The 20663-nt window shown below is 57.6% G+C and overlaps 2 protein-coding genes across 5 annotated transcripts in view; one reads left to right on the plus strand and one right to left on the minus strand.

The window, feature by feature from the left end:
• Positions 1 to 1716: 1716 nt before the first annotated feature.
• On the plus strand, positions 1717 to 11489 carry Ubxn6 (UBX domain protein 6). The gene is made up of 11 exons (XM_005405793.2): positions 1717 to 1925; positions 4039 to 4202; positions 4545 to 4609; positions 5266 to 5394; positions 8360 to 8457; positions 8825 to 8900; positions 9546 to 9630; positions 9715 to 9937; positions 10021 to 10151; positions 10247 to 10395; positions 10976 to 11489. The coding sequence occupies exons 1-11, from the start codon at positions 1843 to 1845 to the stop codon at positions 11102 to 11104; spliced, it is 1332 nt and encodes a 443-aa protein (XP_005405850.1). The 5' UTR covers positions 1717 to 1842; the 3' UTR covers positions 11105 to 11489.
• Positions 11490 to 12851: 1362 nt separating this feature from the next.
• Positions 12852 to 20663, minus strand: part of Chaf1a (chromatin assembly factor 1, subunit A (p150)) — a 32103-nt gene continuing 24291 nt past the window's right edge. For all 4 annotated transcript variants that reach the window (XM_013505364.1, XM_005405794.2, XM_013505363.1 and 1 more), the window contains 8 exons: positions 20314 to 20540; positions 19731 to 19899; positions 19509 to 19589; positions 19064 to 19153; positions 17891 to 18146; positions 16922 to 17388; positions 13780 to 13867; positions 12852 to 13316 (listed from right to left, as the gene is read on the minus strand). In XM_013505364.1, coding sequence (XP_013360818.1) covers positions 13216 to 13316; positions 13780 to 13867; positions 16922 to 17388; positions 17891 to 18146; positions 19064 to 19153; positions 19509 to 19589; positions 19731 to 19899; positions 20314 to 20540 — 1479 coding nt within the window. In that variant the 3' untranslated portion in view covers positions 12852 to 13215. The remainder of the gene's footprint in view (positions 13317 to 13779; positions 13868 to 16921; positions 17389 to 17890; positions 18147 to 19063; positions 19154 to 19508; positions 19590 to 19730; positions 19900 to 20313; positions 20541 to 20663) is intronic.

Raw genomic sequence — 20663 nt, forward strand, 5'->3', positions numbered from 1 at the left:
GCTGGGGTCCAAACTCATAGCAATCCTCCTGCCTCAGCCTCCCAAGTGCTGGGATTACAGCCCTTAGAGATGCTAGAATCTTAAACGTGAGCCCAGGGTATGCAATTTAACAACTTAGTGAGACCCTGTCTTGAAACAAAATAAAAAAGGGCTGGGTGTCACTCCGTTAAAGTGCTTGCTCAAGGGGCTGGGGATTTAGCTCAGCGGCACAGCGCCTGCCTGGCAAGCGTAAGGTTGTGAGTTCGATTCCCGGTACCAGAAAAGAAACAAAAAGAAAAGCGCTGGCTCAGCCAGCACAATGACGCCCCCCTCCCCGTTCATTCCCAACACCAAATAAACAACAAAAAAAGTCCTTTTACTGTTCCTGACTCTGTTCCTGCCTCTCTGCTATGCTCTTTCCTATAACAATTTCTGCCATGACCTCAATTTTCTGTATGCCTCCCCTCCCCTCCTTTCCAAAATAAATAAATAAATAAATTGTGCTCCAGGTGGGCAGGAAATTTTGTCTGTTTTCTTCACTGTGGTACAGAGGAGACACTCAAGTAATATTAAAGCAGTAAATCACGATACCACCTGACGTTTATTGAGAACTGTCTAATAGCATGATCATCGCTGCCATCCTATGGGACTTGGGCTATTCTTATCCTAATTTCATAGACCGGAAACTGAAACCTAGGATGGTTAAAATCTGGGCTGCTGTGTTTTCTTCTGAGACCCCATTCCACGTTTTGGGAGCATCTTCGACCTTCTCTTTTGAAGGCCTGCAGGGATTAGAGCCTTCCATCCGTCACTTCTACTTTTTTTTCTTTTTCCGGTGCCAGGAATCAAACTTATGACCTCGCGCTTGCCAGGCAGGCGCTGTACCGCTGAGCTAAATCCCTAGCCCACCTCTACTCTTGATACTTTACTCCAGCCACCCTGGCCTCTGCCATTTCGTAGCGAAAGCCCTTCGAGGCTTGGTGCAGTCTCCTTGCCAGGAAGCCACCCCTTCCTCGGGGTTGGTCTCTCTCCTTCCAATCCCTCTGCTGAGCTTTGGATGTCTCTGTCGGCTCATTTCTGTCTTGATTACCCAAGTGGACCCCTAGGGCCAATCGGCGCTTTCTCGCACATAGGGTGCTTTTTGGAACTGGCTGCGGTGGCACACACCTGTGATTCCAGCATTCTAGGAGGCTGAGGCAGGAGGAACGCAAGTGAGACCGGGGAGGGGGCGGGGGCGGGCAACATGGCAACTTAGCCAGACCCTGTCTGAAAAAGAAAAGTAAGACAGGGCTTGGGATATCTTCCCGTGCAAAGGCCATGGGTTCCACTCCCAGTACCGAAAAAGAAAAAAGACAAAAACAAGGTGTGTAACAGTGTCTGGGGTGGTTGCTGGCGTCCAAACTACAGTGGGTCGTGGGACCATTGAAAGTCCTCACATTGAATTGGCACTTTGTTGCATAAACGCCGGAGAGCCAGGGAAGGTTCTTCAGCAGGGCAAAGGTCAGGGCCCGTGCTTTCCCCTTGGGGAAGGAGTCGGCCTGTCCTTCCCTCGCCTTCCAATCCTTTGGGAAGCCAACAGAGGACGCAGAAGGAAACCTGCTCGTCGTCCTGGCAACCGATGGGGGGGAAGACCACCGAGACGAGGCTCCAGAGTGCAGAGGGGACGCTCAGGCCAGTGAGGCGCGAAGCGCTAGAGAGGCGCGCTGAGCCAATTGTCACGTGGGTGTCTGCGTGGAGGAGGGACTTCCGGCGCTGCGATATTTTCTTTCCGGTTACTGGGACCTGCGGGTTCTTCCCTCCTGGGCCCTGTGCCCCCCACCCCGCGGCCCCCCGCGGCTCCCCGCCGCCGGGCTCGCCGCCACCATGAAGAAATTGTTCCAGGAGATCAAGGCTGACATCAAGTTCAAGAGCGCGGGGCCGGGTCAGAAACTCACAGACTCCGTAGGGTGCGTGGCTGTGCCGGGGCCTGAGGAAGACAGGGAGGGGCGAGAGAAAGCCGGCGGGATCAGGGGCGGAGCGGGGCGGAGAGGACCGGGGCCCAGGAGGGGCGGCCGGATTCGGGAGATCTCGGTCCCGATGGAGGGGCGGAGCGTGGGGGTTTGAGGGCGTGGTCTGGGCGTGGGCTAGGGCTGGGTGGGGCTCTGGGGGCGCGGTCGGGGCGGAGCGTGATGGGTTAGCGAGACCCAGAGTGGGAGTTGGAGGAGTGGAGGCCCTTCGGGCTGGGAGAAAGGGGGCGTCTTGTGGCGGGCAGCGGACTGAGAGTAGTTTAGCCAGGAGGGGTGTGGGCGGGGAAAGGGAGACACCAGGGGCGGCGCAAAGTGGGGCCGGGAACGGCGTAAGAAGAGGGTGGGAAGGCGCTGGGAGAAGATGAGGCGGGTGGAGGTGCGGGGAGTTGGGGATAGATACTAGGACACCTCGGAGGAAGAAGCAGATGACAAGGAAGAGGCTTCCGGGGGAAGAGGGGGTTCCAGATGGGTTTGGCGAGGGGCTGGCGATTTAGCTCAGCGGCAAAAGCGCCTGCCTGGCAAGCGCAAGGTTGTGAGTTCGGTTCCCGGTACCGGAGAAAAACAAAAAAACAAACAAACAAACAAAAACAAAACAGATGGGTTTGGCGAATCTGGGTGACCGCAGATTTGGGGCTCTGCCCGGAGGAACAGGTATAGCCCCGGCCCTGGGATGTCATGTGAGGTTTCGTGTCCCCAGGAATAGGGTTCCTGGGCTCCGGCGTTGGAGCACGCGAGAGGGCTGGGAAGAGACTGGGAGAGGCTGTGATGCCCTTAAAGGTGTCTGAGGGATAGGGTGTGGGAGGGCCGTGTATGTCTGGGAGAGGCAGGGGGCTGGTGTGTGCGGCGTGCATCAGAGTGAGACCCTGGGGACACCTGGTGTGGACAGGACAGATGCCTGTCAGGTTTCATTGACCACCTGGTGGATAAGGTTTGCCCGGGAGGTGCTCTAGGAGGCCTCTGAGAAGGTGGCATTTGAGCATCGGCTGGGATGTGGCCAGATTCAGCGCACGGACGTCAGTCAGTCCCCTCCACCTCTGCAGCAACCCAGCCCCCTACCCCTCCCAGAACCCTGGGTGGCACAGCTTGACCAGAAGGCACAGGGAGCACAAGGACTTTGCAGTAGGGACCTGCTGAACTGGTATGCAGCAGGACAGCAGGGAGCCCAATGTGGACAGGGGGAAGGACGCTTTGGGGTTTTGCTCAGCGTGCCATGGGAGGGCAGTGTGTGGAGGTACAGGCCCTAGCCTGGGTCTCAGAAGGACTTTCCCGCTGCCCAGGGCAGGAGAGTCCCTGTCAAGTTGGTTGAGGTGTCTTGGGACACTCTGTCTCTAGGAATCACCTTCCTTACCCAGAGATCCTCTTCCTGGGAGGATGAGGGAGATGGGCAGGCTGGGGGAGGCGGGTCGCAGCCAAGCATCTGAGCTTAGCTCAGGGATTAGCAGTCAGCACAGAGCTCAGGCACATCCTAGTGCTGAGATGGCACAGCTGCTGGGGTCTGGAAGGGTCCCCAGGGACGAGGAAGGTGAGGTGGAAGCACCGGGGATGGCAAAAGAGGATCCTGCAGCCAGCTGATGCTGCCCATCACCTGGGCAGACAGGAGGTGAAAGCTCTGTCACATCACAGCCTGGGGACAACTGCTGCAAACCCCCAAAGGTTTTTGGAAGGATGGTTCCTGAGCACCTCAAGAGTACATGGGACACAGATATTTGAGACATGATCTTGCTGAGTTGTTAAGCTGCTTGGGTTGGGCTTGAACTTGTGGTCCTCCTGCCTCAGCCTCCCAGAGTGCTGGGATGACAGGCAAGTACCACCATGTCCGGCTGCATTAGCCTTTTGTATAGATAGGGATGCAAAGGCCTGGTTGGGCAAGATTTATCCTAAGGGGCAGACCCACCATTTCACGGCCCTGACCCCTCCGCCTGTATGCGCTGGAAAGCCAGGTACAGGGATGCAGGGATGTGTGTCTGATGGGGCAGGCGGCAGGAACCGGGAGGGGCAAATGCTGTCCCACGCTGGCCACCACGGGAGGCTGCTCACTGCCATCTCTGTCCAGGGAGAAGGCCCCCAAGGAAAAGGCGCGCCAGTCAGCCCCCCGGCAGCCCCGCCAGGGACCCACCGATGAGGCACAGATGGCGGCTGCTGCTGCCCTGGCCCGACTAGAGCAGAAGCAGCCCAGGGCCCGAGGCCCCACGTCACAGGACTCCATCCGGAACCAGGGTGAGAGTTGGCTGCCCTCAGGCCGAAGTGTGGGAGCTGGTGCTTGGGCCGATGGGAATGGGAAGGGGACCAGCACCACCAGGGCAGTTCATTCTCAGCTAGGAGAAGGTCAGAGGACCACACAGTGCCAGGCAGCAGTGTATCTGACATGCTGGGGGCAAGGTGACAGGGACAATTCTTGATGAAGGGCGGGTGTGCTAGGCCTTGGAGGAATGAAAGTGAGGTCAGGTGGGGACAGACACAGGCAAAGCCCATGGGAGGTCCTGGCCCCTAGAAGCACGGACCAGGGGACCTGGGGACAGGGCAGAGGCCTTCATCCCTTCCCATCTGTGCTCTTTTCAGTGAGGAAGGAACTTCAAGCAGAAGCGACTGTCAGTGGCAGCCCGGAGACACCAGGGACCAACGTGGTAAAGCATCCAGACTGAGGGATGTGTGGAAGGGCTGTGTGCAGAGCGTGGTCTCCGCTGCCCCACGGCTCCATCTTCTGCCCCCAGGGCTCCAGTGTGGTTGGGAGCCCCATAGTGCACGCAGAGGCGGGCTGGGTGCGGGCGTGTTGTGAGGAGGACTGTGGCGAGTGGAGGCTGCACTGGCCAGGTTAGCTCCAGGCTCCTCCTCATGGCCCCTGGAAGCAGCTGGGGGTGTAGCTCCCACGTTTCAGGAGAAAACAAGTTCAGAGCTGTGAGCTAGCTCCTCAGTCACGCGCCTTGGCGCTGGCAGGGCAGGAGTGGGACCATGGTGTGTGTAGATTCCAAACGGAAGAGACCTGGATGTAGTCTAGAACCTGAAGCACTGGGCGGGGTTGGGGTTGTACAGAGGCAGAGCTGCTGGGGGTCTCGTTCCCCGTCGGTGAATTGTGAGGCAGCAGAGGAGGGCGGGATGCTTTACGGACTGGGGCACCAGGAAGCCCTCAGAGGAAGGCCTTCAGCTACTTGGCTAAGAGGACTCCTGGCTAACAAATGGAGGGGACAGTGCTGGGGCTGCTGTCTGCCCTAAAGGCCGCACTCCACACCCTGGCTCGGGAGTGCTCTGCCCACAGTCCGGGCTCAGATGCCTTTGCCCCTAGGTATCTGGACCCGAAGAAGAAGATTCTACCCAGCTGCCAGCGTCCGGCGTGTACTTCACCTGCCCGCTCACGGGAGCCACTCTGCGCAAGGACCAGCGGGACGCTCACATCCGAGAGGCCATTCTGTCGGTGAGTGTTCACCCCTAGTGCCTGGCAGCCCCAGGCCCAGGCCTTACAGGGCCTGCACATGCCAGGCAGCTGCCCGATAGCACTCAGCTTGTTCTTGTTTCTGCCCCTGGTGTCAAGAGGGGACACTTAGGTGTGCCACAGGATTGTCTGCTCATAAGAGCAGATGGAGAAAAGCTTGTCCCCCCCCCCCCCGCCAACCACCCCACCTTGGAGACCCCTGCGAGTAGGTCAGGTCCGTCTCTGAGGTGCCTCTCGGTAGCACAGAAGTCTCCGCACACTGCGCTGGTGTCCATGGAGAGAGTCTTGTGCTGTTTGTGCTTAGTGTGGCAGCTGTGAAGCACTGCATCAGCACAGGAAAAGCTTTTGCAGGGTGCTTTCCTTTAGCTTTTAATTGGAAATTTTTTATTTTTAACTGAGAATTTGAGTTCAGGACCTCACGCTTGCCAGGCAGGCACCTTGCCGCTGAGCTATATTCCTGGCCTGTTTTTTTTTGTTTGTTTATTTTTTTGTTTTTTTGGGTTTTTTTGGTACTGGGAATTGAATTCAGGACCTTGCGCTTGCCACGCAGGCCCCTTAATTGGAAATAGTTTCACAACTTTAAGAAAAACTGTGGTTGGGTGTGATGGCACATGGTTGTGATCCCAGCACTGTGGGGAGGCTGAGGCGGAAGGATTGAGGGTTCAGTCCCAGCCTGGGCAACTTAGTGAGACCCTATTCCACAGTAAAAAATAAAAGGGGCTGGGGATGTCAGTCAGTGAGAAGGCCCTGGGTTTCATCCCCAGTACTGCAAAAAAAGAAAAGAAAAATTGCAATTTAACACAGAACACATAGACACCCTTTACCCAGGTGTGAGTTTCTGACACTATCATAACAAGCCCTGGTGCCGAGAGAATCCCGCAGCCCCGCCTCGAGTCCCTTCCGTCTTCTAAGCTGGCAGTGCTGGGCCAACTGTGCCTCTCTATTTCTTTCCCCTCTCTTGGGCCCTTCTGCTCACATGGATGGTACCTGGAGGAGGCAGGGCGCCCTTCCTGTGTTCGGGTCTGCTGCCTTCCTTCCCCTCAGCCATGACTTCAGAGGCACGGTTGCAGGTCCTGGCATGTGGCCTCCTTTGTCCAGTTGGGTGTCTGTCCACCTCCCCAGATTAGCCAGGCGGTAACAAGAGTGTTGCTCTGTTCTCTGTACCTCCCTGCTCTGTTTTCTTCTGGGCTGGACTTTGGGGAAGATTCTGTATTCCCTTTGGTGGCTCCCAGGGCTGCGCTCTGCGTAATTCCTTGGCTCTTAAAAGACACTGAAACCATTTGGGTGTATTGGCTATCCCCAGGCTTCTGATAGTAAAGCAGCTGTGCAGTGAGAAGCTTGCCCGCACAGCACTTCACACTGCAGGCTCAGCTGCAAAAGCCAGTTGTGGGGACAAAGGACACCCTCAGCCGTGATCCAGGTCCCCCTAACCAGGTGACTCCTTCCGGGTGGTCCCACTTCACAGTCCCTCCAGCAGAGCCAGAGAAAACGGCCTTCTCTCGCCCTCACTGTGGGCTGCCACTTTTTGATCTTCACCCAGATTAATAGGTGAAATCAGTGTCTTAGGGCAGGTTTAGTTTGCATTCCTCTTTCTTGGAGTCCGGTTTGCCATGTTTGCGTGAGATCGTGCCTTTTGTGTTTTTCGTTGTGTGCTTGCTTTTTCTTACTGATCTGTAGGCGCTCTTTTCACATTAGCGAGGTTAGACTTCTGCTGATCTGTATCTATTTCCAGCTCTGCATTTTCTGCTTTCAGTCTGTTTGCCAGATAGGAATTTATGGTCTCTGGGACCTAACTCTGTCTGACGTCATGGCTTCCAGTTAGGAATGCCTTTTCTACTTTCACTCTAAAATGATTCTTCCATGCTTTTCCTAGCATCCTTCTGCTTTCTTCTGTGTTCTGTCTTGCTTGTCTGAATGTTTGGAAGCGCTAACCCAGCTAGAGCTCATCTCCGAGGGTAGTATGAGGCGTGGAGCTTTTCCTTTACCCCCAGACCTGTTCAGTTTTCTTGGCCTGCTTCAGCAGGAACACCTGTGCTGCTGAGATGTGAAGTCTGACCTTCGTTACTGTGATCCTCATGTGGCTCCCCTGTGGAGGAAAGCTCCTCACAGGGCTGCTGTCCTCCCCTGTTACCCAGCCAGGGCAGGGTGCTGTGGCTGGCTATGGACTATACTTGTTGATCTGGTTTTTTTTGTTTTTGTTTTTTGTACCGGGAATTGAACTCAGGACCTTGTGCTTGTCAGGCAAGCACTTATGCCACTGAGCTATATTCCTGGCCCCCTGGCTGTGGACTATAAATAGCATGATGGCTTTGGCCTCAGGTGTCCAGTCCTTGGGCTCCTGCTGGCATCTGGGCCTCCCAGGGTTCCAGCTGTGACTGCCCCACCCCTGTGAGAGCAGGTAGGCCCAGGGAAGGGGTTGGGGTGTCTGGCCACCTCCACTTCTGTTTAGATATCGGGTCACAGACTCATGTGCGTTCCCCTGCCTGCTGTGTGCCCAGTGAGGGATGTATCACCTCTGTGTCTCATCCCACAGCCAGAGTGTGGCCTGGCAGGCTGCAGGGTGGTGTCAAGTGTGGGCGCCCAGGCCTCAAGGGCTCCGGGCTGGACTTGCTGTGGCTCTGAAGCCAGAGTGTGGGCAGAACTCCGGCCACGTCGGTGCTAGGGGTCAGCTGGGGTGCACTTGTCTTTCTTTTTGCTTTTGGTGCTAGGAATGGAGTCCAAGGCCTGTGCATGCCCTGCAGGCCGCACCTCCAGCCTTGTCTCTTCTCCTTTTTGGCCACCACCATGGGTCCCCAGAGCGGAGAGCAGCAGGGGGGCAGGGCTGGGTCTCCACAGGCTTCAGTTCAGTGCTGCCCTGCCCCAGGAGCTCCATCAGCACTGTTGCTGTCCCCGTTCCTGTCCCTGGGCAGCAGTGTGAGCGTGGCCTCAGCCTCCTCCCCCTCCCCAGCACTTCTCCACTGACCCTGTGGCTGCCTCCATCATGAAGATCCACACATTCAACAGAGACCGGGACAAGGTGAAGCTAGGCGTGGATACCATCGCCAAGTGAGCAAGCCCTGGGGAGGGGTTGGGCCAGTTGTGCCTCAGTTTACCTGCTGGTGAGACAGAGGATCTGAGGAGTTGGGGGCTCCCTTGTGAGGCATCCAGGGGACATGTGAGTGGGACAGGGTGTGGTGAGCGGATCAGGTGGGCCTGGACCTGCCTGCTGTTCACAGCCCCCAGTGATAGCCGCTGTCTGGTTCGGTCTGTTTCTCCTGATGGATCGGTTGGTGCCTTCAGGGGCAGGGAGGACTCCTGGGGGATCCTGGTGGGGACATCGGTTCCATGGGGCGCCCACAGGATGACTTAACCCAGTGGAGAGGTTCAGAAGCTGAGGCACCAGCAGGCCTGTGCCCCATACTGTCCTTCCCAGGTACCTGGACAACATCCACCTGCATCCAGAGGAGGAGAAATACCGGAGGATCAAGCTGCAAAACAAGGTGTTCCAGGTGGGCTGTGCCCTGACGCGAGTGTGTGGCTGAGACCTGGGGCATGGGGCCTGAGTGTGGGTTCTGGACGGGTCACACAGGACAGGTGGACGTAGTGGCTGTTCCTCCCAAGCTGTGTGACTCTTGAGTTTGAATTCTCTGAGGACACGTCTGAGTGGGAGGGTTTCATGCAGATACAGACTGGGCTTCCTGGAACATGGTGGGGTGCAGCCACCCTGCCTGTGCCTCCCCTGCAGCCTGCCCCTCAGACCCTGGTGGCCGGCTGGGGGCGCCACTGCCTCTGAGGCGCTGGTGGAGGCTGCAGGCTCTGTTCCCTCAGAACAGCATCCTTGGAGCTGGGTGTGGTGGTCCATACCAGTCCTCCAGGCACTTGGGAGGCTGAAGCAGATGCGAGTTTGAGGCCAGGCTGGAAAGCTCAGTGGGACCCTGTCTCAAAAGATAAAACAGAGGGGGCTGGGGATTTAGCTCAGCGGCAAAGCACCTGCTTGGCAAGCGCAAGGTCGTGAGTTCGGTTCCTGGTACCGGAGAAAAACCAAAAAAAAAAGATGAAACAGAAAAACATCCCAGGATGTTTGCTCTCAGTCTGGGGACAGGGTGGGGTGTGGTCTGGAGGAGGGGGCCTGTGTGACCTCTCCTCACCCCCAGGAACGCATCACGTGCCTGGAAGGGACCCAGGAATTTTTTGAGGCCATTGGTTTCCAGAAGATGCTGCTGCCCATCCTGGATCAGGGTGAGAGGAGGGGACCAGTAGCCTGATCTGAAGGTGGGGCCCACTCGGGCAGTGCAGTGACTGACCCTGTGCGTGTTCACGCAGAGGGTGTGGAAGAGGAGTACTACGTGCTAAGCGAAGTCGCGCAGGCGCAGCTGCAGAACCTGGCACGGCACCGCGAGCAGCTGCTGGCGGCGGAGCCAGTGCGGGCCCAGCTGGACCGCCAGCTCCGCGTCTTCCGGCCCTCACCGCTGGCCTCGCACTTCGACCTGCCTGGGGACTTTTTCAGCCTCACGGCAGAGGAGCTCAAGCGTGAGCAAAGGCTCCGGTAGGCCGGGAGTGCACGCAGTGTGGTGGGCAGATGGGCGTGCTGGGCGCGTGGGCCCTGACACCGAGGCTCCATGCTCCCAGGGCTGACGCAGTGGAGCGGCTGAGTGTGCTGCGCACTAAGGCCATGCGGGAGAAGGAGGAGCAGCGGGAGCTGCGCAAGTACAACTACACGCTGCTGCGCGTGCGCCTGCCCGATGGCTGCCTGCTGCAGGGTAAGCGGGTGAGCGGCGGGTGGGGTGGGGTGGGGTGGGGCTGGCAGGGTTCTGGCTGCCTGTTGCGTCCTGACGCTGACGGTACTGACCTGCAGGGACCTTCTATGCTCGGGAGCGGCTGTCAGCACTGTATGAGTTCGTTCGAGGGGCCTTGCAGAGCGATTGGCTGCCCTTTGAGCTGCTGGCCTCTGGCGGACAGAAGTTGGCTGAGGATGAGAATGTGGCCTTGAATGAGTGCGGCCTGGTGAGTGAGGGGCTGCAGCGGGTTAGGAAATTGTTTTGTTACCCAGCAGGCTCGGGGAGGTGGGTTGCTGGGCCCAGGAGAGAAAGGGGAGGCCTCTGGGTTGGCAGTACTTGGGAGAGGGTCCTGGGCCTAGCTCCTTTGAATTCCACCAGTATGGTACCCACCTGTAATATCAGCGTTCTGGGAGGCTGGGGCAGGAGGATCTTGAGTTGGAGTAATTTTGAGGCTTAATAAGACCCTGTCTTGAAAAATAAAAAAGGGTGAGGCCTGTGGCTCCATGTGAAGGCCCTATATTTGATTCTTGATACATACCCTGCCCTCCCAAAAGAATCCCTGTCACTTTGGCCTGCTCTGTGATGTCCAGGGATGTGTAACGGTAGCTGTTTCCCTCCTGGAGTGATGGTTCTTGGGGAGGATGTGGAGGCGCAGGTGGGGCCTCAGAGGACTTCAGACAGGCCCAGGCCTCCTGAACCCGAGTCACCCCTTGGAGGGGACCCCCGTGTGAATGGCCAACTGTGCCCAACTTTGTCCTCCTTTGCTGTCGCTTGGGAACAAGGTGATGATCTGACCACCCCCCCAGGTGCCCTCGGCCCTCCTGACCTTCTCGTGGGACATGGCTGTGCTGGAAGACATCAGGGCCGCGGGGGCCGAGCCAGACCCTTCCGTCCTGAAACCGGAGCTCCTGGAGGCCATTGAACAGTTCTCCTGAAATAAAGGCAGAGTTGGCTTCTGCCCGGGTCTGTCTTCTGCTCGCCTGTCCCTGTCCTGTCCCTGTCCCAAGCCATGAGAACCTCTGGAAGCACCTGTTTAGTGCAAGTCCCAGGCAAGGGAGGCGCTGGCTGGCTGTGAGGCTGTAGATCCAGGCTCACCCGAGACTTGGTCCCTTGGGGGGCTGAGGGGCAGCACTGTGCCAGTGCCCTGGAGCAGCAGGGCACACTGGTGGGCAGAGCTGCTCAGGCACAGTTCCCCCGTGCTGTGGATTGAGGTGGCCCATCCAGCACTGGAGCTGGTGACAACCACAGGGAAGTGCTGGCCTGACAGCACAGATCTGTAACTTCTAACTTATAAACCTGAATAAACAGATTTGAATACAGCGTTCTCTTGACACTCAAACCACGTGATGCAGGGCAGGCAGCACCAGGCCAAGTTTTCAAACCAGCTGTTTTCAGCAGGGCCAATTTGCCCGCACCCTGAGAGCCAACCCACACCTGAATAGAGAGGTCCCTTTGCGCCCTGCATGTTCATCGAGTTTGTCATGGTAATGTCCAAAGCTGGGTAAAGTAGAAAGGAAAGCAGTTCACCAGTGCAGTTGTACATTGTGGTGCTCAGTGCTGGCGTGGTCTTGCTGAGGGTCTTTATGGGTGTATCATGGCAGGTTGCACGGGGGCTCAGGAGCTAGAGCACAGGGAGGGCAGGGTGTCTGTGTTCCTTATCATTGGGAACACACTCCGTCCATCTCTTCTGGGAAAAGCGCTCTTCAGAGACCTCCCAGCAGGCACTACCCCTTAAAGGGCTCATACCTCCCTTTTACAGCCCTGAGGACCAGGTTCCCAACCTATCAGCCCTTAGAGAACTTGCTCAAACTTTATACAGTTCAAGGCACTTACAGGCCTGGTTTTACTGTGGTTTCCCAAAGACAGCCACAGAAGTGAGGATGAAACTGCTGTTTAGCCACTTGGTAGGTGGAGCAACCAGCTGTGCAGTGGCAAGGTGCCCAGGGCTGTGCTCTTGCCCCAGGCTGGCCCCATCCCTTCCAGCCAGTGCCTGCCTTTGCCATCTGCAGCCAGACTTGCAGCTTGGAGGCCCCAGCTGGCCATGGGTACTCATTGTGTTGAGGACCAAGGTGTCACTGGCCTGTTCTTTGCCAGCTGTTTCTAGGACACTGCTAGTTTGCCAGTGCCAACTGCACTGGCTTAAGGGGACCTTCAAGGGTGGTGGGCTGTACTCCCCAGCAGGAGGCTGGGGGCCTACTTTCAGCCAGATGGGAAAAGTCAAAGTGTTGTTGGGAGGGCAGCCTGGGCAAGGCCAGGGATGGATGGAGCTGCCTGCTTGGCTGTGTCTGACCAGTCTGCTCTGCGCAAAGCACCAGCCTCCCGTGTGGGCAGACGCCATAGGAGTCTGGTCCAGGTGTGGATGTGCAAAGTACCCAAACTTGGCCCCTGCAGGCCAGCTGTTGGGGTCGTCACAGTCTGGACTCTTTATCTCTAGACTGCTCTTCACACCCACCCTCCCCCGAGGTGCCCAGCGTGGATGTCACTGAGTCCGGACCCAGGACACAGCTCCTCAGCCACCCCCGGGGGAGGAGGAGGGAGAAAGCCTTACCTGCAACCAGCTCAGCAGGAGGACTGCTCAGCGCAGTAGGGCAGGCACTTCCTAGGGGCACCAAGCTTCCACATACACATGCTGGGGTACACCCAAAGACCCCATACACAGGAGAGAAAACAGACAGGCGGAGGTCAGGAGAGAACAAGTTTATACACTTCCACATCAGGCCAGAGTCCACCGGGGCCGCAGGCGCCTGGCAATTCAATTCATTTACATGTGTCTGACCCAGCACCTGCGTGCCTCAGGGCCTGAGCAGGTGCCTGTGCAGGTCACACCTCAAAATAATGCTTTATTAAAGGACAGATTAATATGCAGCTTTGGAAGGGAGATTTTTACAAATGTCAAGAACTAATCAGGCATCCATATAAATCCATATAAACCTTTCCAGACCCCAAGAGGCCTGCGAAGCGGGACAAAGTGCTCTTTACACAGGAGTTGGCAGTATGTTCAAGTATCGGGTGTGTGGGGCATTGGTCCACGGGCGCTGCCGGCTGCTCAGGAGGCGCCCAGCGGGCTTGCAGACAGCGGCCCCTCGCTGGTGTCCATCCCCACGGTGCCTTCGGCTCCAGATGTGGCTTCGCACAGGTCCTGGGCCTCTGGAGAAGAGAGAGGCTGCTGCGTCCACGGGCTCCCTGCCCTGTCGATCCTGGCACCGTGTTGCCCTGGCTCGTACCACATGCAGAGCCCCACCCCTTCTCTCCTTGAGCTTGCTCTGCTCAGCCATGCTTGTTGTGAGGACTTCCCTCTTCCTGGATCACCTTGCCCAGAAACCTGCCCAAATCTTTTTTGGCACTACTAGGGATAGAACTCAGGGATATGGCACTGAACTATATCCCCAGCCCTTTTAAAATTTTTTGTTTTGAGACAGGGTCTCCTTGAATCACTAAGTTGCCCAGGCAGGGCTCAAACCTGCAATCCTCCTGCCTCAGCCTCCCAGAGCACTGGAACAACTGTGCACCATCACATCCAGCCCCTCCTAGGTACTTTAACTTGATCTCTGTGATGTGCACACTGAAACCACAGCATGCAGGTGCTTGAAACTCCTCTCATTCCCAGTACCTGGGATGTCCATTATCATACAGTCGCCATCATCTTCCTCTTCCTCTTCTGTGTCCCCCTGGAAGCCATCCATGTCCCCAACTCCAATCTGCACGGAAAGGGACAGAGACCATCAGCAGGGAAGAGGGAGCAACCCCTAGCTGCTGGCCTCTGTCCTGTGACTCCTCCTTGTGCTGGACAGCCCTGAGCAACTGATCTGGGGGCAAACTGCACACCTGAGAGGTACACCAGGGAACCGAAGGCCAGAGGAAAGCCCTGGGTCCTCTGCAATGCACTAAACTCCTATCTCCGAAAGCCGCTACTATATTTATCTACCTCATCACAGAAGTAATTTGTGAATTACTTATGAACTAAAAAAAAAAAATTCTGGGTTCCTGGTTTGGCTTGAAAGCGAAATTGAGCCAGGGGTGGTGGTGCATGACTCATGCCAGCACTCTGGGAGGCTGAGGCAGGAGGACGGCAAGTTGGGAGCCCCTTTGGGCAACCTGGCAACTTAATATTGTTTCAAAGTGAAAAAAGTTAAAAAGGGCTGAAGATGTAGGTCAATATGGAGGTCCTGGGTTCAATGCCAGGTACCCCTCCTTCTGGGGGCTGTTGCCAAAACACACTTTCTCTGAACCTATCCATTTCAATACACAGCTGAGCACTCAGCGGGGCAGGGTGTGTTTGCGGCCATCACCCAGCCCCTCAGGCTGCTCTGCCTGGCCGGGCCCTGTCTCGGAAGCCCAAGGGATCCTGCCAAGGCAGCGGGAGAAAGAGGTCCACAGGCTTCTCCCAACCTGAGCGAGGACAATGGCAAGCACTTGCCTTGCATGTGTGACATTCGGGGTTCAATCCCCAGCACTGTAAAACAAAACCCCCAAATCTGCTTTCTGCTTGCCTAGAAATGGGGCAACAGGCAACGGCAGGGGCAGTTTGCACGCTGGTTCCTTGCCCTCCTGGGGCGCAGAGCCACTGAGTCCTGGCCCGAATGCTACACCAGGTTCCTGTGTACAAAGACGACCAGCGCCAAGGGCAGCGCTGGTGCCGAGGCTCCCAGGCTGCGAGCTTCCAGCCCTGCCGCCGCAGGGGCCTGTGTGCAGGGGGCAGGTCCATTTCCTCAGAGCGGCTCTGCCTGCCTCCCCCTGCAGGGGCAGTAGGTGTGCATGGGGGAGGTTTTCCCTAACCTCAAACACCGAACCCTCCTCCAGTGCCACAGACTGCACGCATGCCGTCACGGGGACCGGGCAGCACTCAGTCCCTCTGCTCAGAGCCACCAGCTGCTGTGGCTTGGCATCGACTGCCACTACCGCCAGGGCCAGAGGCGGGGGGAGAGGGGATGGAAACCCCAGCTGTCCTCCTGTCCACTTCTTGCGCTTGAGGTGGGGGCCTCGCTAAGTCGAGTGTCATGGCTTATATCTGCTCGTCTCCCCAAGACCTCATGTGCTCGGATCTGGGCCTGTGGGAGGGGACTGGGTTATGGGGTGCCTCCAAGGGCTTGGTGTTGGCAGTTGGCTCGGTGGAAGAGGTGGTCACTGGGGTGTATGCTGGAAGGGTCTAATTTTGGCACCTGGCTTCTAGCTTCTTTCTGCTTCCTGGCCGCCAGGGGGCGAGCAATTTTCCGTCACAGCAGCCCTTTCCTGAGCTGCATCTGCCCTGGAACTAGCTCACTATGGACTGAGCCAAATAAACCTAAAATAGGTGAGTCAAAATAAACTTCTCCTCCTTTAAACCGTGGGTGTCTGGGCACCGAGCCCCAGCAACAGGAAAGTGACTGAGACACGCAAGCTGTCCTTGAACTCAAGCTAACCTCCTGCCTTAGCCTCCGGTGTAGCTTGGGTAACAGGCACACACCACCATGTCTGCTTCCTCACATTTCGGTCTTGGGCTGTTTGGCTGGTGTGGCAAATGCAGTCTATTTAAAAACACTTAAATAAAAGCAGGGCCGGCTGGGAGTGGTGGTGCACACCTATAATCCCAGTACTCAGGAGGCTGAGGCAGGTGGATCACGGTTGAGTTCAAGGCCTGCCTGGGCTACAAAGTGAGCTGAACCCTAGCCTGAGCTGCATAGTGAAACCCTGTCTCAAAAAGGAAAAAAAAAAAAAAAAAAGCAAGGCCAAGGAGCTGGGGCGTCCTCAGGCCAGACCTGCAGCCCTTGCCTGCCGCAGCCACCCCCTAGGTCATTAATGCCTGAGGACTGAACACTGGATTCTCCAGCACTGAATGAGAACTTAGAAAACCGGAAAACAGAAAAAGCTCAGCACAATCAAACAGCTGTATGTGCACCATTTCCACTCAGGCAGCAGCCTCAGCTCCCCGACAGGGTGAGACCACGCCGAATGCCCAGCAGGTGCCCCAGCTGCTGTGCCCATCTGCATGGCTCTGCCACACCTGTAAGTCTATGTGCCACCCTGTGAAACACACCGGGGGCTGGCGAGTCCTCATCTCCCCAGAGGCTGGCAGCTACCAAGGGCAGTCAGTGGTCAGAAGCCAGCCCAGAGAGGCAGAGAGGGCCGGGGAGCGTGGGCACAGGGGATGCACTGCCCGGCACACCAGCCCAAGGGGGATCTGTGACCCTGCGCAGAGGATTTCCAAGGGGTCTTCAGGGACAAACACAGGGCCTCTCTCATCCACTGGGTGCCTGGTCAGCAGCTCTGGGTCAGCATCCAGCACACACTGGGCTCCTGCCTAGACCAGTGCCACTAAACTTCAGAGAGGTCCTTGCTGCAGAAAGGGAGTAGAAGGCACGCTGACCACATGTGGCTACAGTCACCAACCACCCTTAGCGAAGCTCAGCCTGGCTTGTGTGGCTGAAGCTCCTCACTGCCATGGGACCATCCACGTGCAGCCCTCGAGGCCCACGTCACTGCCCTCAGGCGGGGGAGCGAGACCAGGCACGGTGACCAGGGTGGCACCAAGGAGCCGCCCAGCTGCAGAGGCTTGCAGGGCAAGGCCCCTCCCTGTGAGACGGTGAGGCACACACGCGTCGTTACTTGTTTGTCCAAAGCCACAGTGTTCAATACTAAGGCAGAGACCTAATGTCAACTGACTGGGGGACGACGTGCAGTTGCCGAGGTCCAGCTGTCACAGACACACTCTGCTGGGACACAAGCCTACAGCGGCTCTACTTTCCCACCCACCAGCACTGCTCCAGGGGGCTCACCTGCCCCTCATGCCTCCTCTTCTTCATGAACTGCGTGATGCACATGCTGCCCGCCGACTTCCGCTTCAGCGACACGGGGGTCCCCTGGCTGGGTGGCGTGGCAGGGACGCCGCCACTGTCCTCTCTGGGGGCCGAGGGCACCATGGTGACGTAGCTCCACTGGCAGGGCACGGGCAGGTGCTCCTGGTGGAAGTTGCGCAGCACCTGCGGGTGGACGTACCAGCACATCCTGAAGTCGGGTCGCTTCTCGTACACCGAGTTCTCGGAGATGATGCGCTTGAGCCTGGCCTTGGAGGGCACGGCGGCGTCCTCGGTGGGCGTGTGTGGGCATGGGGTGGTGGGGCTTGGGGGATTGCTAGCTTCCCCGATGCTCAGCAGGCCCCGGCGGCAGTGCTCCTGGAACTCGCGGATGATCGCCTTGCTCCCGTTCACATTGCCGTGCAGCAGGGGCAGCAGCTGGGCCAAGACTGGTGGGACAGGGGGCACAGTTGGGCCTGAGACATGGAGTGCAGATCCCTGGGGGCCACAACCCTCTACAAGGTTCAGCTACAACCAGCTTCGGGGAAGGGCGAAGGGTGAACTTGGACAGCACTGCAGCACGCGTGGGCTCCAGACGCAATGCTGCAACCCCGTGGCAGGTGAGGCCGGCCCGGGTCAGATGGGTCCACACGGCCAACCTTTCTGAGTGGCCATCTCCCCTTGGTCCCCACAGTACTGGGGATGGAAGCCATGGACTTTGCACGAGCTACCTCCCCAGCCCTCTTGAGATTGGGTCTGGCCAATTTGCTCATCCTGGGAGTACTCTGTGCTGTGTCCTGGTGGTGATTAAAATGACCAGTGAAGACAGGGGATGCAGCCAGTGCTATGTAGAACAGCTGCTCAGCATTCACGAGGCCGCGGGTTCCATCCCCAGCACAAAAAGACTTCCCAGGCCTGAAGCTGAGGGGCCCCATGCCTGCCCCCACTCACTCTGCTGGTCCCTCTTTTCCCGCTTGGAGGCCTTGGGCGCCGGCTCGTCCTCGGAGGGTGCCGGCTCCAGCAAGCAGGCTGCGAACTGCTGCAGCACCTTGAGGTCGGCGGCTGAGCAGCCTGCACCGTCAGCCCACACGCAGCCGATCTTCACCGGCTGGAGCACTCGGAACCGCTTCCCCTTGGCCAGGAACTCATCCCACTCCTTGGCCTTGAGCTTCTGGCGCACCTTGTGCTTCTCTGGGTCAGCGCACTCCTTGTGGGTGAGAAAAGGAAGATTGTTTAGGGTCCCCGCTCCTTTCAGCTGGGGCTGAAGATGCCATCCCTTCTCAGCCCCGGGTGGGAATGCGGCAGGTGGAGCACTCCCAGGCAGAAGGACTGGTGAGTCAGATACTCTCAGGACCTCGCGCTGCACCTCTTCCTGCCATTTTTAATCTCCTGGCCTGTGGTCAAATCAATGCAACATCATGCGCCTTGCCCACACGGCCCTCTGCCCAACAGGTGTGCCAGGCCAAGCCTGCTCTACACTGGAACTGAGGGAGCACCACACCAGGGCACAGCTTTGCCTCCGCAGTCAGAGACAAAGGGACACACATACACCTTCGTGTCTGAGACGGTCCTGCACCTCAGACCGACAAACTACGGGCCCCCACCCAGAGCTGCTGTCCGGCCAGGTCCTGCACATGTACCTGGAGTCTCCTACACAGCCACATCCGATGGCCACACCAAGACAGACACAAGGTCAGGGTCAGCCATGGCCATAAATAACCTTCAGCCTAGGGACACTGTCCATGTCACAGTGGGGAGTGAGGTATGCAGACCGAACAGTCACTGGCCCAGGTCATGAGCCACCAAGCACTGGCCTCCCTACTAAACTCTTTTACACTATGTACCCACCCATTTTATGTTTAAAGCAGGGTCCTTTTTTTTGAGACATGGCGTTACCTACCATGTAGCCCAGGCTGTCCTAGAACTCAAGAGATCCTCCTGCCTCAGCCCCACCAGTGCTGGGGTTACAGGCACCTGGCTGAGATAAGGTCTTGCTAAATTGCCCAGGCTAAGCTGGAACTTGCTACCCTCCTGCCTCAACCTCCTAGAATGTTGGACAACAAGTATAGTACACCACTCTGGTTCCCAGCTGAGCTTTTTCTGAGCCAGTCCCCACCTCCTCACCTCAGTTACGCCTTCATCCTCAGACAGGTACCCATGGGGCACAAAAAAGCCATCGTCCTCATCTTCATCATCCACTTCGTCATCATCATCCTAGGAGGAAAGAATAACTATCATATGCAGGGACAGAGCATGAGCTTCATTTAAAAAACACAAATGAGCATTGTGAGTGCAGCTCAGACAATCCCAGCTCATGGGGGGCCTGGATTCCAACGCCAGCACCACACACAAGAGAGCTACTGTGCAGACATCCAGGGGGATTCCTACGGCATCAAGGGTCAGGGGAATCACTCTGGTCGTAGTGGGTGGGGGAGACAGAGGAGGCTGCAGCTGGCTCCTTGCACACTGCCAGGGAGGGGTTCTGAGGAAAGCCTCCAGTGTGAGTCTGGCCTGGGGCTATCACAGTCTCTGGCTGAGGGTTTACACCATTTATTCTGGCCGCCCTTACCCCTTCGCTGTGGGACAGTGACTCCCCAGGCTCCTCCTCTTCCCACTCTTCGTCACTGTCCACCTCATAGTCAAGGAGCTTCTGCAGGGAGACATGGGGCGTCACTACTGCTGTGGGCAGTGGAGGCACACAGGGCAGGCACAGAAGCCAGCGTGAGTATGGAATCCTCATGCTGAGGCCACAGGGACAGCCCGCTGGAGGTCGGGCACACGCGGTGTTCACCTTGTCCTGGGCCCAGGGGTCCCGAGGGCGGATGACTGCTGTCCTCTTATTCCACGTCCCCCAGTACGCAGGCCGGTGATTCTCGGAGAACTGCAGGAGCTTCATGCGGCCGAACTTCCTTCTTTCGGGCACGTCGTCACCCTTGCTGGTCCCCACAATCACCACATCCCTGAACAGCCAGATGGCACTCAAGACACGTCCCACAGCCACTCACATCCCAACCCCACATGCACACTCTGGGGCAGCTCAGGAGGCCTCCATGGCCATTCTAACAGGATGATGACCACTGACCAGCAGCCCTGCCTGTCCCCAGAGCAAGGCGAGGAGCCACCCTAGAACCAGGCTGCTGGCACCCAGGGGTGCTGCAGTCTATGCAACCCAGCAAAAGTAAGATGTGCTGCTCTACAGGGAACGGGGTTCCTCCTGGGGGACTGTGAAGACAGGATTTGGGGGCTCACGCTGGCAGGATGGAAGGAGGCCTGAGGCCTAGGAGATGAGGGGACAAGTGCCACCAGCCAGCAGCAGGAGGCCAGCCCTATTACTCCGCCCTGGTCCCTCGGGCTGAGTGTGATTCCGACCTAACCTGTTGATAGTGTCTGTGTCCTGACTGCAGGTCTCAGTGGGCCCAGACCTGAGCGGCTGGCGGCCTTTGAGGTCCTTCAGGAAGGAGAAATCTCCGCTCTGCTGCTGGAGGAGCTGGTCTAATCGATCACAGAGGTCCTGGTCCAAGGCGGCCCGACACCGAGGGGCCAAGACCATGCGCTCTTTAATCTCGAAGGGGGCAAACTTCCCACAGGAGCCGGCCAGGGTCTGAAACAGAGAGGCCCCGTGAGACAGAGGGCAGCAAATCAGACCCCACCTTTCCAGTGGAGAGGACATGCACGCAACATTCACAGGCGAGTGTGAGGGCTTAGGTGATCAGGCTGAGAGAGT

Source organism: Chinchilla lanigera, unplaced genomic scaffold (genome assembly GCF_000276665.1).
Source record: "Chinchilla lanigera isolate Chin_1 unplaced genomic scaffold, ChiLan1.0 scaffold00094, whole genome shotgun sequence".
Classification (NCBI taxonomy): Eukaryota; Metazoa; Chordata; class Mammalia; order Rodentia; family Chinchillidae; genus Chinchilla; species Chinchilla lanigera.